Source organism: Mus caroli, unplaced genomic scaffold (genome assembly GCF_978045245.1).
Source record: "Mus caroli unplaced genomic scaffold, Mus_caroli_1 scaffold_13, whole genome shotgun sequence".
Classification (NCBI taxonomy): Eukaryota; Metazoa; Chordata; class Mammalia; order Rodentia; family Muridae; genus Mus; species Mus caroli.
The window spans coordinates 12,852,816-12,868,484 of NW_028227268.1; the positions used below are offsets into that span (position 1 = coordinate 12,852,816).

At 47.9% G+C, this 15,669-nt stretch overlaps 1 protein-coding gene and 1 non-coding gene across 2 annotated transcripts in view; one reads left to right on the forward strand and one right to left on the reverse strand.

Annotated features, from left to right (window-relative positions):
* Positions 1–15,669, forward strand: part of Rgs9 (regulator of G protein signaling 9) — a 70,528-nt gene that overhangs the window by 15,321 nt on the left and 39,538 nt on the right. The window contains exons 3-8 of the mRNA XM_021175698.3: positions 4,787–4,837; positions 5,481–5,587; positions 5,773–5,824; positions 6,085–6,143; positions 8,013–8,089; positions 12,412–12,493. Of these exons, the coding sequence (XP_021031357.1) occupies positions 4,787–4,837; positions 5,481–5,587; positions 5,773–5,824; positions 6,085–6,143; positions 8,013–8,089; positions 12,412–12,493 (428 nt within the window). The remainder of the gene's footprint in view (positions 1–4,786; positions 4,838–5,480; positions 5,588–5,772; positions 5,825–6,084; positions 6,144–8,012; positions 8,090–12,411; positions 12,494–15,669) is intronic.
* On the reverse strand, positions 12,078–12,190 carry LOC115032632 (small nucleolar RNA SNORD22). The gene has a single exon (XR_003838269.1). It is a non-coding gene; the product is annotated as a small nucleolar RNA SNORD22 (small nucleolar RNA).

Genomic DNA, 15,669 nt, shown 5'->3' on the forward strand with positions numbered 1-15,669 from the left:
TTGAAACAAAACCCAGAGGGGGTCTAGCAAACTTGAGCACACATAATATCCTGATTGCTTTATTGTTATTATTATTATTATTTTGTTTGTTATTGTCAACTTGACTCAAGCTAGAGTTACCTAGAAATTAAGAAAATACCTCCATCAGATTGGCTGATGGCAAATCTATAGGGCATTTTCTTACTTAGTAATTGATGTGAGCAGGCTCAGCCCATGGAGGGGGACTGCTGGGTCCTGAGTTGTATAAGAAACTTAGCTGAGCAAGCCAGGAGTAGCAAGCTAGTAAGCAAGCTAGTAAGCTGTGTTCCTCCATGGCTTCTGCTGCAGTTCCTGCCTCCAGGTTCCTGTCTTGGCTTCACTCAGTGGACTATGACATAAGATATAAATCAAATAAGCCTCTGTCCTCCCTAAGCTGCTTTGGTTATGGAGTTTAATCACAGCAAGAGAAACCTAACCAAGACACAGCCCAGTTGCCCACAGCCTGCCTATGTTTGTAAGAGAAGTTTTATTTCTGTTACGTGTAATCTACAGCTGCTGTGCCATTCCGGCTACAGAGCGCTGAAATATATGGCTATGCTCAGACAGCATTAAGTCTACAAAGCTAAAATATTTACTGCCGTTTGGCTGGAAAACAGGGCTTCTGTCTTTCTTCACCCTTCTAAGCCACACTCAGACCCTCCTGAGCTTTCCCTATGAGACGGAATCCCTAGTCCCTCCTTGTGTGAGGGTTTAAGGGTACTACAGAGTATCACTTGGGGACATTAGTGTGTGTGTGGTGTTGGGTGTGAGCATAAGGGTGCGTTTTGCTTTCTCAGTTACCCATGCTTTGTGTCACAGCGAGGCATGGCAGCTTCTGGGACGCAGGGATTTGTGAGCCTACCCATGACCTCACTGCTTTTCCCTCGCCTTGCCTCTCCTCCCCGCTGCACATGTAATGTAAAGGATCAAGCTTGGCTGTTGCTCCTTATACATTATCTACTTTGCCTTTTGAGACAGGGACCCTAACTTCCTTTGAGCTTGCCCACTTGTCTCCCCACCGTGCCTGCTACCACACTTGGCTTTGAACGCAGAACAGTCAATCAATCAATCAATCAAACAAACAAACAGACAAAAACACCCAGGTCCCCAAGCTTGTGGGCAAAGCACTGTACCAACTGAGCAGCCCCCCACTCTTGGGCTATGCATTTGTTCACACAAGGTGCCTTACGTTGCAGAGACAGGCTGTCTCTCATCTTTCTGATTGCTTTTGAATGTGTTGCTGTTTTTTCTTTTTTAAATCATCAGAGTGGTTGTCTTAGTCAGGGTTTCTATTCCTGCACAAACATCATGACCAAGAAGCAAGTTGGGGAGGAAAGGGTTTATTTAGCTTACACTTCCACACTGCTGTTCATCACCAAAGGAAGTCAGGACGGGAACTCATACAGGGCAGGAACTTAGAGACAGGAGCTGATGCAGACGCCATGGAGGGATGTTCATTACTGGCTTGCTTCCCCTGGCTTGCTCAGCTTGCTTTCTTATAGAACCAAGACTACCAGCCCAGAGATGGTCCCACCCACAAGGGGCCCTCCCACCCTTGATCACTAATTGAGAAAATGCCTTACAGTTGGATCTCATGGGGGCATTTCCTCAAGGGAGGCTCCTTTCTCTGTGATAAGTCCAGCTTGTGTCAGTTGACACAAAACCAGCCAGGACAGTGGGTATAACTATCCCAAGTTTCTTACAGATGTTACCGGACATGGGGAGGGATAGTTCAGGCTTTTACCACCCATCAGCCACCTGCCACATGCCCTGCTCCTGAGCAGTGCAGGTTCATTCACTCCTGTGACATTTCTCTCAGACAGGGATCACCGCTCATGCCTTACAGTGAGAAAACCAAGACAAGGCATGTCAAAGACAAGGGTAATGCCTGCCAAGCGTTTCTCTAGCACAATTAATGGAAGACCCACTCTGGCTGGCTGAGGACAAAATAGGGATGAATTGGAGTGTTTCAGAATAGTTTAGGGACACATAGGAGACTAGGACTCAGAGTAGCACTGGGCATCCAGGAAGTGGGGACCTATGGGTAGGTTTTTCTCAGTGTTTAAGAGGCAGCTGTCCTGGAAGGCATCCTGGTGGCTGTCTGTCATTTCTGCTCTGAATTTGTTAACTCTGGACTAGAGGACCCTTCAGTGGGAAGTTCTTAGGTTGCTTGTCAGTAACCCCAGTGCTTGGAGTGACCAGGTACATACGGATGCTAATAAAAGCTTTGTTATATGAATATGTGAATCAATTCTGAGTTAGCTGCACAGAGAGCCCTAGACAGGAGTGGAACACCTGGGGTTTAATCCCTCGAGTACCCCTTTCCCAGCCCTGCCCTCATTTTCTCACTATAAAGTGGTGACAGAAAACCCAGTCTGAGAGGAAGGCGGCAGGGATGAGAGAGGCCATGCTTGCTTGCTGCTCAAGGGCCCATCGTGTGGCACATGTGTCACAGCTTATGAAAGTTGGCAGTTCCCTCCCTTATGTCTGCCAACACCCAGGATAAATGTAGGGGTAGGTATGACAACCCATTTTACAGATGGGACTATAGATATATAAAATCATCCAAGCTGTCGCGGTGGCTTAGTGGTGCAACTCTTACCTAACATGCGTGAGGTCCTAGGTTCAGTCTCCAGTACTGAAACAATGAAGAGGTTGAGAACTTGGTACTGAGCCCATTCAGGAGTGACCTTGAATTTGAGTCTGGCTTTGAGACTTAGACTCCATCTTGTCCCGTGTGTGTGTATGTGTGTGTGTGTGTGTTTTTTCCCTCCCTTGCGTGTGGGTTGTATGTGATTTCTGGATTTGGATGACATTGCCCATCTACCCTGTCTTCACTTGAGTTCCACCTTCTGTAGAAACAGACCATGAGGGAGTAGCCCCCATCCTGCCAAGGGAGAGCCAATGAAAGCAAACCGTACATGCAGCTTCTTTAATGGCAGGAGCCAGGGCTTCCGGGAACAGTCGGCTGTGGAGCCTGAACAGCCAGCCTGCCTTGCTGCCAGCACAGTCCCCTCGGTGCAGATGCTGGTGGCACTGTAAATTCATTTGGTCTATTTCAGGAAGCAGTTAAGTGGATGAGAAAGCCCTGGGCTCCTCAGCAGAGAGAACTAATCAGTCTACTGTCTGCCTGAGGCTGAGGCCTTGCAAGTTGCATGCCTTTAAGAGAGAGGCGTGGTGTGGTTGACACACAGGCCTAGTATTTTAAGCAGAATTTTAGATGAAGAATTTTGCTTTGGAGCAACCAACTTAGGGTGAGTCAAAGCTGAGAGACACAGGATGGATGGAGGATGTTTGGAAGCAGTAGCGTGGCATGTGGGTACTGACGGAGACAGTGGCTGGTCATCCATCTTAGCCTCCAAAATACTTAAGGAAGAGGTATGGGTGTGTGGGGACAGGTTGTTCATGCTTAACTACAACTGTATCAAATCATTATGTCCAGGGAATATAAGGATATCATAATCGGTCTCTTTGGAAGGCTGTAAAAGAAATATCCTTTCTCTACCCCCAGAGAGGGAAGTATCACGGAGGACCGCTAGCCACAAAGATACAGATGATAGGATGTCAAGCTGTGACCTTCTCTGGCATGCTTTGGGGGCCAGTTCCCAGGCAGGCAGGGACCAGATTCTGCCCTTGGGAATCAGGCTGAAGATGTGGGGAATTCGGCCATGGCCATTTACATACAGGTGCTGTCTGAGTTGGGGAGTTGAGTTTCGGGCATCTTATCTTTCTTTGGAGACACCACTGCTCTTGTACAGAAAGCATGTGGTTGTGAGGCCAGAGGCCTCAGGCTGGGAACGAAGCTCAGGACTCCCTCCCACAGGTTCCACAGCAGCCTCAGACTTCTTTGGACATGTCTTGTCTCCACCCTGAGATAAACATAGATGCTCAGGCATGAGTGGCTGAGGACGCTGTCTCTCTCGACTCATCCCTGCCTGCCTCTCCTGCCTTTCGTTGCACTTGGCCTTAGCTCTGTGCAGTGCCCCAACCAGAACAGAAGATTTGCCAGGCCCAAGGCGAAAGTACAAAGGGAGCCTACATTCTTTGTTCCAAAGTTTTGTATCAACCTACAAGATGTTACTAAAATAGGTTCCCTCCTCCACTCGAATAAAAGCACCTTCGCAGCAACCTGAAGGTTTGAATTTAGAATTGTCTGGCTCTGGAGTGCCATACCTGGAGAATTGAATACAGGAGAACCATCCCTGCCCTCAGCCCTCCTTTAAATCCAATCCTTGGTTCAGGTTCACTCCCATGTGTCCAAACTCCATTCAGAACCCTAGCTGGCCTAGAATCATTTTTTTCTTTATGCTCAGGCTCAGTCTGTTTACTTGATGGGTGGTGGTCTTTAAACCACTTTACGGTAAAAAGATAAATACAAGTGACTGAGGCAAAGACTATGAGAGCGGCTATGTAGGAGATGGAAACAAATTATGAGTTCAAGATTACCTGGACTGTATAGAGTGATTTCACATTCAGCCCGAACAACTTAGTAATGCTCTGCAAAAGGCAAGCAAGCAAGAAAGCAAGCATACCCTGAACAAACTTATAAATAAAAGACAGCGTATAGTGGAGGATGAGCTATAGATATGGTGGGGGTCATGCCTCGGTGGATATTAATTGTTTTGAATTATTTGGATGAATGGGGTGGGGTCACTCAGGGATAGGACCACCACCAGACAGTGAAGATGGACTTTGTGGAGGAGGGCATGGTGGTCCCGGGCTAGGTTAAGAGGTTATAGCGTTGATCGGATGCGTCTCTGTTTTGCAGGAGGTGACGTTCTGCAGTGGATCATCCAGCGCCTTTGGATCTCTAACCTGGGTGAGGCCTTCACCTGTGCAGCCAACTGGTTGCCATGCATGCAGTACAAAAGGGGAAAGTCAAAAGGAGGCTTTGCATGAGTCCCTAAGAAATGCACATCTCAGTTGGCGAGACGGGACCTTCGTGGATAACATAGTCAGCAGGAAGGGTGTGGGCTGGGGAGATGGCTCAATGAGCAAAGTGTTTGGTTTGCAAAAGTGAGGACCTGAGTTCAAACCCCTCCTAGCGGTTGTGCATAAGGCTGCCCAGGTCTGTGATCCCAGCACTGAGAGCTGGAGGTGAATCAGGAGAGGTCTTGTGTGCTCGCAGGCCCACCACTCCAGCTGAAACTGTGAGCTCTAGGCTCAGTGAGAGACCTGGTCTGAAAAAATAAAGGTGGAGAGTGCTAAAGACACCTGACATGACCTCTGACTCACACACATGTACATGCTCATGAGTGCAAACCCATACACTATGTTCCATCCATGTAGGTGCACATAAGAACTCAAACAAATCTTAAAAAAAAAGAACCTCTGTCCCAGGCCTCAGGTCTTATGCTGTAAGGATGCGACGCTCTCTTGGAGCTTGGCGGTCACGGGCTGAAACCACAAATCCTTGCTTTGCTTCCATTTTTAACTTTTATCTGGAAATTCCTTCTCCCCAGAGGCACAGAACCTGGGCAACTTTATTGTCAAGTATGGCTATATCTATCCTTTGCAAGACCCCAAGAATCTCACCCTCAAGCCGGACAGCAGTCTCTACCGATTTCAGGTGAGCTTCCATCCTGACCTTATGTGGTAATGTGACGTAGATTTTCCCAGGAAAGTTAACTAGTTGGCCTTATGTCCTCCCAGATCAGGAATTTAGAAATGGTACAGAGGTCTAAGGTAGGGTTCTAGGGGTCCACGAGTTCCCAGCTTCCTAGGTAACCATGGTTCTCCCGCTTGCTTTCGTAGACGCCATATTTCTGGCCCACGCAGCAGTGGCCAGCTGAAGACACAGACTACGGTAAATACCTCACTTGCTCATACGCCTCTGCTCTCGCCTAACACGCTGCTTATTTGCCTGCTGCATTTGGGTGGCATTTGTCTAGCTGTCACCATGACCTTTACGTCAGCTCACATCTGTATTGGAGGTATCCCTGGAGGCGTGGGGTGGGGAGGGGGAGGGGAGAATGGGGGAAGCTAGTTGGCTGAGCATCTTTTCTGGCTCCCTAAGGGGATTTGGGGTATGACAATGATGGAAAAGGCCACTGTTTTCCTTTCCAGCCATCTATCTAGCGAAGCGGAATATCAAGAAGAAGGGGATTTTAGAAGAATATGAAAAGGTACAGAGTTTTTACAATGGAGTAGAATGCAGTCATGAGATATTTTCTCTTTTTTCTACATTATTACATCTACCTATACATCTTCCATTTATCTACCTATCTGTCCTCCATCTATGTATTTTCCATCCTTCCATTATCCACCATTATCTATTCATTTGCCTGCGTACCCATCCACTTATCATCCATCCATTATCCATGCATCCATCTATTCATCTATTTACCCATCCATCATCCACCTTTGATTCATCCATCCACCCATCCATCCATCACCCACCTATCATCCACCCATTATCTATCCATCCATCCATCTATCATCCATCCATCATCTATCAATTACCCATCCATCCATCCATCCATCCATCCATCCATCTATCATCCATCCATCCATCCATCCATCCATCCCTCCCTCCATCTATCCATCCATCCATCTATCCATCCATCCATCTGTCCATCCATCCACCCGTCCATCATCCACCATCCACCTCTCATCCATCCATCTACCGGTCCATTGATTTGTTTGCAGCTTACTGAAGCAAGCATATCCTTTTCTATGTATAGCTTCAGTTCTCTCCTGCTGTAACTTGAGCCCTTGCCTTGGTGGTTACTGGGGATTTTGTGCCTATCCTGGTCCTTTGGCCGCACTCAAATGAGATAACTTAATATACATAATAACACACAGCTCCGAGTTAACATATTTAAACTAAATTTGTGGTGTGAAAATAATAGGAAAGACATCCTTTTGGCCGAGTGAATCAGATTCCCCAAAGGACATGCCGGAAATTCCATAAGGTATCTTAGTTTCATTCTGTTGCTGTGATAAACATCATGACCATAAGGCAACTCTGGGAAGAAAGCTTATACTTTCAGCTTATTCTTCCCAATCACAGTTACTGAGGGACATCAAGGCAGAAACTAAGATAGAAACCATGGAGGGAGGGATAATGCTGTTGACTGCCTTTCTCACTGGCTAGGCTCAGCTAGCTTTCTATATAGTTCAAGTCCACCTGCCTAGGAATGGTGATGCCCAAAGTGGGCTGGGATTCCTTTATCAATTAACAATCCCAGATGACAATGCCCCACAGATATGTGCCACAGCCAGTCTGATCAACTGGGATTCCCTCTTCCCACGTGACTCGAGGTTGTGTAAAGTGGGCAGCAAAAATTAACCAGGACGTGAGGCTGACATATCTGGTATGTCAGGGTTTTTTATGGATTTTAATTCTTTAAAACTGGTCCATGCCTGTCCACTTCCATCCATCACATCAAGTCAGGCTTAATCTTTGCAAATCCTTTATTATCATATATTAATAGTGCAAAATATTGTATTACATTGTGATGGTTTCATACACACATGGAAGGCCTTCTTTCCTCCTCTCTCCCCAACTCTCCTTCCTTCCTTCCCTTCTTAGCCCTACTCTCCCCATCCCTTCTTCCTAGTAGGCCAGTATTCTGAGCTATATCCTCAGCTCTTTAAAAAACTTTTTTGTTTTGAGACAGGGTCTCACTGTATTTTCCAAACTGGATCCTCCTGTCTCAGCCTCTTGAGAAACTGGGATCCCAGGCCTGTGCCACCAGGCTTGTTTCACTTTCTGCGTTCTTGAGCCCCATTGTTGAGTATAGTTTCCACCCTCACCCTCCACCTCCTTTCTTCCCAATTAGATCTGGGATACAGTTAACAAATCAAAGAGACCTGCTGCAAAGGCATTTGAGAATTCTGTCTGGCCCCCTTTATGTGTGCTGTTTTGATGCCATGGGTGTTGCTGGGCCATGGGGAGCCATGGGTACCCTTTGATGGCTTGATGCGTTCTGCCCTGTTGTTTATGGCCTATCCTAAGAAGCTTACCATCTCATTTTGTTTTTCTTCTCTAGGAAAATTATGATTTCCTGAACAAGAAGATTAATTACAAGTGGGATTTTGTCATCATGCAGGCCAAAGAGCAGTACCGGTGAGTGTGAAGTGGGCACAGGGGTACTTTCTCTACTGGCTGTCTCTTCTCTCTCCTTCCTGGCTCCTTTGTTTTATTTAGTTTAATTTTGTGTGTGTGTGTCTATGCTTGTCTCTGTGTGTACTCAGGCTAGAAGATAATTTTGCTGATCTCTCAGGTGCCAGCTACCTTACTGTCTGAAAATGAATCTCTCTCATTGACTCGAAACTTTCTAGTCCCAAGTAATCCAGGTTGGCAGGCCAGAGAACTCCAGGGATCTGTCTGTCTTTCCCTCTCCTATGCTGGAATTACAAGTACATGAAACCAGCCTAGCTTAAAAACATTTATTTATCTATTTTTAGGTGGGCACTGGAGGATCAGACTCAGAGCCTCATGCTTGGGAGGTGAACACTTCACCAACGGACAGGGCATCCCATTCCCCCGTTTCCTTTGATTACAACCAACCTAGAATGAGCATCTGTGTGATAAACCCCAGGCTTGGGCTAGAGAACATCAGCCCCTCAGGTCAGGCAGATGAAGGAACAGGCCAGCACACAGTACTGTGACATAAGGGTCATGAGATGAGCAGGGGTTTGTAGAGGGAGCTGTGGAAATAGAATCTCTAAGCTATGGAGGATGTTGGTGGTGGGTGGAGGAAGAAAGGGAGGATGTTCCAGGCATGTAGAACTAAGGAGACAGGAGAGTGTCCTGTGTGGGCATCCTGTGTGGCTGGAGCAGAATGTGAAGTGTAGACTGGGTAACACCTTATGCCTCTGAACAACTCACAGATTCTACAAGGTTCACTTCTTTTTAATTCCTTTTTCCCTTCCCTTCCCTTCCCTTCCCTTCCCTTCCCTTCCCTTCCCTTCCCCTTCCCCTTCCCCTTCCCCTTCCCCTTCCCCTTCCCCTTCCCCTTCCCCTTCCCCTTCCCCTTCCCCTTCCCCTTCCCCTTCCCCTTCCCCTTCCCCTTCCCCTTCCCCTTCCCCTTCCCCTTCCCCTTCCCCTTCCCCTTCCCCTTCCCCTTCCCCTTCCCCTTCCCCTTCCCCTTCCCCTTCCCCTTCCCCTTCTTCCTCTTCCCCTTCCCCTTCCCCTTCCCCTCCCCTCCCCTCCCCTTCCCTCCCCTTCTCTCTCTCTCTCTCTCCCTCTCAAAGCTTTATTTATTATATGTAAGTACACTGTAGCTGTCTTCAGACACACCAGAATAGGGCATCAGATTCCACTACAGATGATTGTGAGCCACCATGTACTTGCTGGAATTTGAACTCAGGACCTCTGGAAGGGCAGTCAGTGCTCTTAACCACTGAGCCATCTCTCCAGCCCACAAGGTTCATTTCTTACTCGTATTATGTCTACTGTAGGCCATCTGCAGCTTAGACATGCCTTCTCTTACTTCAGGACCTAGGATGGCAAGCCTAGGAACCGAAGTGAGGCCATAGTACGCAGGAGTGAAGGGTTTATTTTGGCCCACACTTTGTGGTCACAGTCCATCACGGCAGGGAAATCATGACGGCAGGAGGGTGAGGCAGCCAGTCCCCCTGTATCCACCCTCAGGAAGCACTTGTGCTCAGCTTGCCTTGATGTCTCTGTTCAGTCCAGACCATGTGATGGTGCAGCCCATGCTCAAGAGGGGTTTTCCCACCTCAATTAAACTTCTCTAGAAACTCCCTCATGGGCACAGCCACATAGTTGCCTCTTAGGTAATTCTCATCCAGTCAAGTTGACAATAACAATTGACTGGCATGCTCACATGTGGCACTGGTGAGAGATCTGCCACTGCTCTCTTAGCCACTAACCTGTTCCTGTCTGACGTATTTGAGACAAAGCAACGTGGAGGGAACTTTCTAACATGCCATTGACATTTGTTTACAAGGCTTCATTTGGTGTTCACGGGTGCCATCTTATTTTAACTTGGTGTGGCAGAAAGGCTCGGGGTCATAGTCCTTGTCCCTCCTGATCTTTTTAGTTGGGAAATGGAGGCTAACATAACTTGGTCAGGGTCACTTGGTTAGGCTAGAATGATTCAATTCTATTCAGCACAACACTTTGGTGTTTCTAGTGGGTTCCAGCCCTAAGCTGAGCCCAGGAGCAAGGAGATGGAATTGTCTCTCTCCCAAGCCCCTCCATGCCCTCTGCTACTTCTGTGCTCTGAGTGGGACAATCCCAGCCACCCACACTCTGACAAAACCCTTCCAGGAGCTGCCGCTCAGAGCTGTCTCAGTGGCTCCCACTTTCCTCCTCCAGAAGCCCTGGATACCTCTGAGTACCCAGACTCTTTGGAGATTCCTTTCCTCGCCTCACTTGAGGCACTGTGGGACAGGGAATTCCTAAAAGACTCCTTTCTTCTGAGACACCAGTGTCCCCTCAACTCCATGACTTAACTCATGGATTTCAGATTTGGAATCCTACCACAAAACTAGATGGGCCATGTGGGCTTGCCTGTAGAGAGAGTTTTTGTCACGCTGAGCCCCTCCCGCTGTGTGTGTGTGTGTGTGTGTGTGTGTGTATGTGTGTGTTCTTCCTCTCCCTTTTTTTCCTCCTCTTGTGGCTATGTGACTTGCTCATTCTTTTGTGGCCCAGCCTCATAAATTACGCACGCTATGCCTGACACTCTAGTGGTGGAAGTCAGCATAAAACTCCACCTGGTTCTAAGTGGGAGGGGAAACCCCTCCATCCACAGGAAGGGCATGGAGACACATTTCCGAATCCCTACAGAGACCGTTCCTGGTTTTGCTTCTGTTTTCATAATGTTTTCTCACAGTACGAACACCACAGGCAAGTCTATATTTACTTGAGTTAATGCTTAGACTAAAAACCACTCAAAGGCTGGAGCTATGTTTTGACTCCCAGTAATCGGAACATAGTAGGAGTTCAATAAATCCATGGATGAGCAGAAGATTAAACAAATGGGATTGTGAAAAAAAAAAAGTCATGTGAGCAACTCAATGAATGCCTTCTTTACTGGCTATTTGGGATTGAATCTGTCACAGCTCTCCTGACCGCCGCACAGTGCTGCTGCTGAGCAAATCCAGAAAGGCCAGCTGGTCTCATTAAAGATGGGCTCCATTACAAGGCTGACTAGTATTATAGAAACCACACAAACCTCAGGGTGCTTGTGGTCCATCCTCCCGAGAACTCCGGCTGGTTAAGCTGGTGGAAAATCCATTAGGTTGTTAAGGGGAATGGGGGCAACAGTGTTTCTATTTAATTTCCAGAGGAGGTTGGTAGAACACCCTCCTGGAATGGCTGCTCACCCATCTGGCTCTCTGGATGCTATTATGCTCTTCACAGAACATTAACGAGGAAGTAAATCCACCACCTCTGTCGCGAGGAGGGTGTGTGCGTCATCTCGTGTTGCCCGTTGCCTGGGAAAACAGACGTTAATAAATGTGAGCACAGCTAGCCTTGGAAGTGGGACTGGTGCTCGTGGCGTGATAATGAGTACTTCTTCCCTTCCGGAGGGGGAGGCCCAGCATCACTTCCTCCTGCGGTGGCAAAGGGGAGATGATTAGACAAAACAGGATAACCTTTTACAGTCCCCAGCAGGACTGAGAAAAGGCTATGACTTGTCACCGCCTCACAGGAGGGACGGGGAAGGACAAACAGGAGAAAAATAGGACTTCCTGAGACACTCGTTCCTCCAGCATAGCTCTGGTGTGGATTGTTACCCATCTGCCTGTTGGGATGTTGATTATCTTGTTTGCTGAAGCAGGGAAACCAGTATGAAGTCAGGGAGGCCACTGGGTCACACGATCATCTCTGCTCGATTCGTAGTGACTTTGGTGACAGACCTGATTCTGGAGCTGGTCATGGTGACAGCACCTAAGTCATTGCATCCCAGTACCATGAAGAAGTGGAACACGTCCTCGATTCCCAGAGAGGATGCAGCACCCCCACACACACACATACAGGGCCTTCCACTCCTCCTCTTCCTTCATCTTTTTTTTTTTTTATCACCTTTTGATTCCTCTTTAATCAAGTGAGAATTCTTCTCTTTCTACGCACAAAAATGATCCCTCAGACAGTTCCTTCTGGAACAAAGTTTCCTCTTTTCCCCCAGCCAGCCCCAGTGTTCCTTCATCTTTTGTACTTAACAGTGACAGACTGTTAAGGAGCCCACCAAGACAAGGGACCTCACCAAGTTGCTAGGATAGAATGAGTTCATGCATGTTGGAACGGTACCTGGAGCAAAAGAGTGATGTACTATTGACGGTGCTTGCTGTGTTTTTTATGTACATTCTTTGAGCAGGTGGGGAAAGTGGTCCAGTCATCAGGAATGGGGGTCATCTTAGAACTTAAGATGTGAAGCGCTGCTCACCCTGAGCATAGCTTTTGTGTTGTTTTAGGACTGGAAAGGAAAGGAACAAAGCTGACAGGTACGCGCTGGACTGCCAGGAGAAGGCGTATTGGCTGGTGCACCGAAGTCCGGTGAGTAAGGCTTCCCTCTCTCCCCTGACTCCTCCCCCTCCTGTGCTCGCCACAGCACAGCTGCCTCTGGCTTCCCACTTTCTTGTCGCCAACAAGAGCTGAACTGGATTATCTGGAGGGTCTGTCTGGTGTGGGCTGCCTTGTGCTGTGTCTTCTTGGTGGGGGTCCTTACAGCTTGTCTGTCAGTGTTAAGTACCAAGCAATGGGAATCGACTCATCTTTTGTGAGGGTTTGGAATTTTTGTTGTTGAGGTTTAAAGAAATAAGATCTGGGAACACAGGTCTCGAATGAGAAAAAAAAAAAAAACAAAAAACAAAAAAAAAACCAAGACACTGAGAGCAGAGATGATGTCCTGTGCATTTCCAGACAGACAGAGGTGTCCTGTGCATCTCCAGCTCTGTCTTTTCCTCCCTGGTCCAGGTCAGCAGCTGGGAAGGGAGGAAGACAGGAGGACTGAGCATGCTTCGCGAGCTTCTCATTGCTCAGAGCACCTTGCTTCTTTGGCTTTTGGACTTCTTTTTATTTTATGTGTATGAATGGTTTGCACTCATGCACATATGTGCACCAGGTGTGTGCCTGGTGCCCCCCCCCCCCCAGAGATCAGAAAAGGGTATCGGATCCTCTGGTACTAGAGTTACAGATGTTTCTGGATCATACCTGTATATGGTGCTGGGAGCGGAGCCTGGCTCTTCTGAAAGATCAGCAGTGCTGTTTACCCATGAGCCATCTCTACAACCCAACTTTGGGACTTCCAATGGCTCCAACTTGGCTCCAAGAGACAGGTTGGCTGTAAAGGATGTAACCTGTCCCAGCTTCGTATTAGGGAATGGCAGTCTCATTTCCCAGCATTCCACTAGAGTTATCTCAGCTGCCTCAGTTTCCCTCTCGGCTATAGAAAGTGCGAGAGGTTGACAGAGACCCCGGAAAGTGAAGCATCAAATGTTCTTATCAAAACAAATGTTCTTTCTCCTCCTCTTTTATTGACCTTGCCTCGCAATGACCAGACATGCTCAGAACAGGAAGTGAATGGAGTCAGGAATGGTGTTAAAGCCTGGCCACTCTCCCTTCAGAGTCTGGCTGGCTTGCCCATCTTTGTCTGTCTCCAACAGATTGTTCTTAAGGTGTAGCCACCATGGTGCACCATTTGAATGTTGTATTGCTGAAGCGAATGTTCTGGGCTTGATTCCCAAGTAGCTTGCTTGGTTGATCTTAGCTTCAGGGGTCCTCTTCAAGAAAAAACTGATTTTTAGGTTCCCGACCCAGATTCCTGGGGGTTGGCTGTGGAAGATTGAGCCCGGAGTCCTAGAGTGTCAGGACCTCCATAGTGGATGTTTGGAGAGAGAGCTTGTTTTGTGAATTCTATGTGTTGTAGATGCAGCTTGTTGAGGTTGAGAGGAAATGGTAGGTTCACATTTACCTTCTGAGCTGGCTCCTGTGCTTCAGGGCACTAAAGTGAGCCATTTTCCATCCTTCCTGAGTGGAGAATGGCTTTCCCACTGTGCATGCAGCGAGTCCATGGTAGGAGTCCACGTGGCTGCCGTCCTCACAGAGTGCCAGACGGCCTGCTCAGTGAGCCACGTAGGACTCCCCCACTCCCCGCCCTGGACATGAGTAACGGACCACCCACATTCTCTTTAGTTTTCCTGGTGTACGTTCTTAGCTTCCGTCAGGAGAAGTGACCAAGTGGCTCTTCACAGCCGGATAGACGAGTTCATATGATGCGGAGTCTGCACGGCCACCATTCCCTGTCTCCTCCTCTCATCTTTAGCAACGTGATACCAGCTCACCTCTATCACCTCCTTCACTTTTCATGTTTTGGCTACTAATACCACCACCACCACCACCACCACCATCAGCATCACCATCACCACTACCTCCACCATCACCACCACCATCATCACCACTGCCACCGCCACCCTTGACACCAACATGCCTGACCTGAGTTGAAAACTCACACCTCACTAAGCCTCCTGTTCCCGTCCCTTTATCCACCCTTTGGAAAGTGGTGTTGTTCCATTTTACTGACAAACCCACTGGTACCCTGGGATGTTGTAAGTTGCCCAGCTACACATCTCACATGTGCTAGGGCATCTGAACCCACACCCTTAATTAACTATGCAGCCCTCTCTCTTAGCCCTCTCTTATGCTTTCTTTGTCTCCTGTGACAGTGTCACCTGACGTCCTCATGTAGTTTATTTGCATGTAACCTGAGTCACCCATGCTCCATACACAAACATTTGTGTTTGAACAAGCCTGACTACTCTGATAGTATAGGGGGCGGGGACTAGTTTAGAGAGAAGCTTTGATATGCTTGGGGCAGTCTTAAAATTCAGAGAACACACGAAACTGCCACCTGCCTGCTCTCCCTCACTGTTGGGCTCCTCAGCTGAAACCCAGGTAGCATCAGGAATGAGGTAGGGCTGTATTGGGGGGATGCTGTCACCGATTCTTCTTGGATAATCTTCATCTCTCACTGGCCAGCACAGGGAAGGTGGTGTTCTATCTAAGGAACATCTCTGCCTGGAACAGAGCAATCTGTCTGACAAGCTTAGGGAGCCCTGGAGCCCACAGACTGCCAGACTGTCTCCAGGAGACCCAAACAAACCTCAACGCAGTGGGAAAAGAGCCAGCTGTAGCAAGCCAAGCATTTGGCTCGGTGGATGCTGAGCAGGAGCTCTGTAGACCCACCGCAGCCACCTGTTAGAGTGTGACGTGGTCACAGTTACCAGATGATCTGTTAACTTGCTCATTTGTCATGTGTGTGTACACATGAGTGTGTGTGTGTGTCTGCATGCATGTGTATGTATGTGGGTGCATGTGCGTATGTATGTGTGTATGCACATTTATGTATGCGTGCAAATGAGTGTGTGTGCATGTGCGTGTATATGTGTATGTGCTTACGCATGTATATGGTATATATGTGTGTTTGTGCATGCATGTGTATGTATATGTGTGTGTGCATGCATGCATTTGTATATGTATGTGTGTGCACTGTGTGTGTGCATGTGTATGTGCATGTGTGTGTGCATATATATGTGTATATATGTGTGTGCATGCATGTGTGTATGTGTGTTGTATGTATGCATGCTTGCTGTTTACAGAGACACACATGTGTCTGTATGCATGTAGAGACCTAAGGTTGATGTCAGAAAGCATCCTCTCTTCTTCTCACCCCG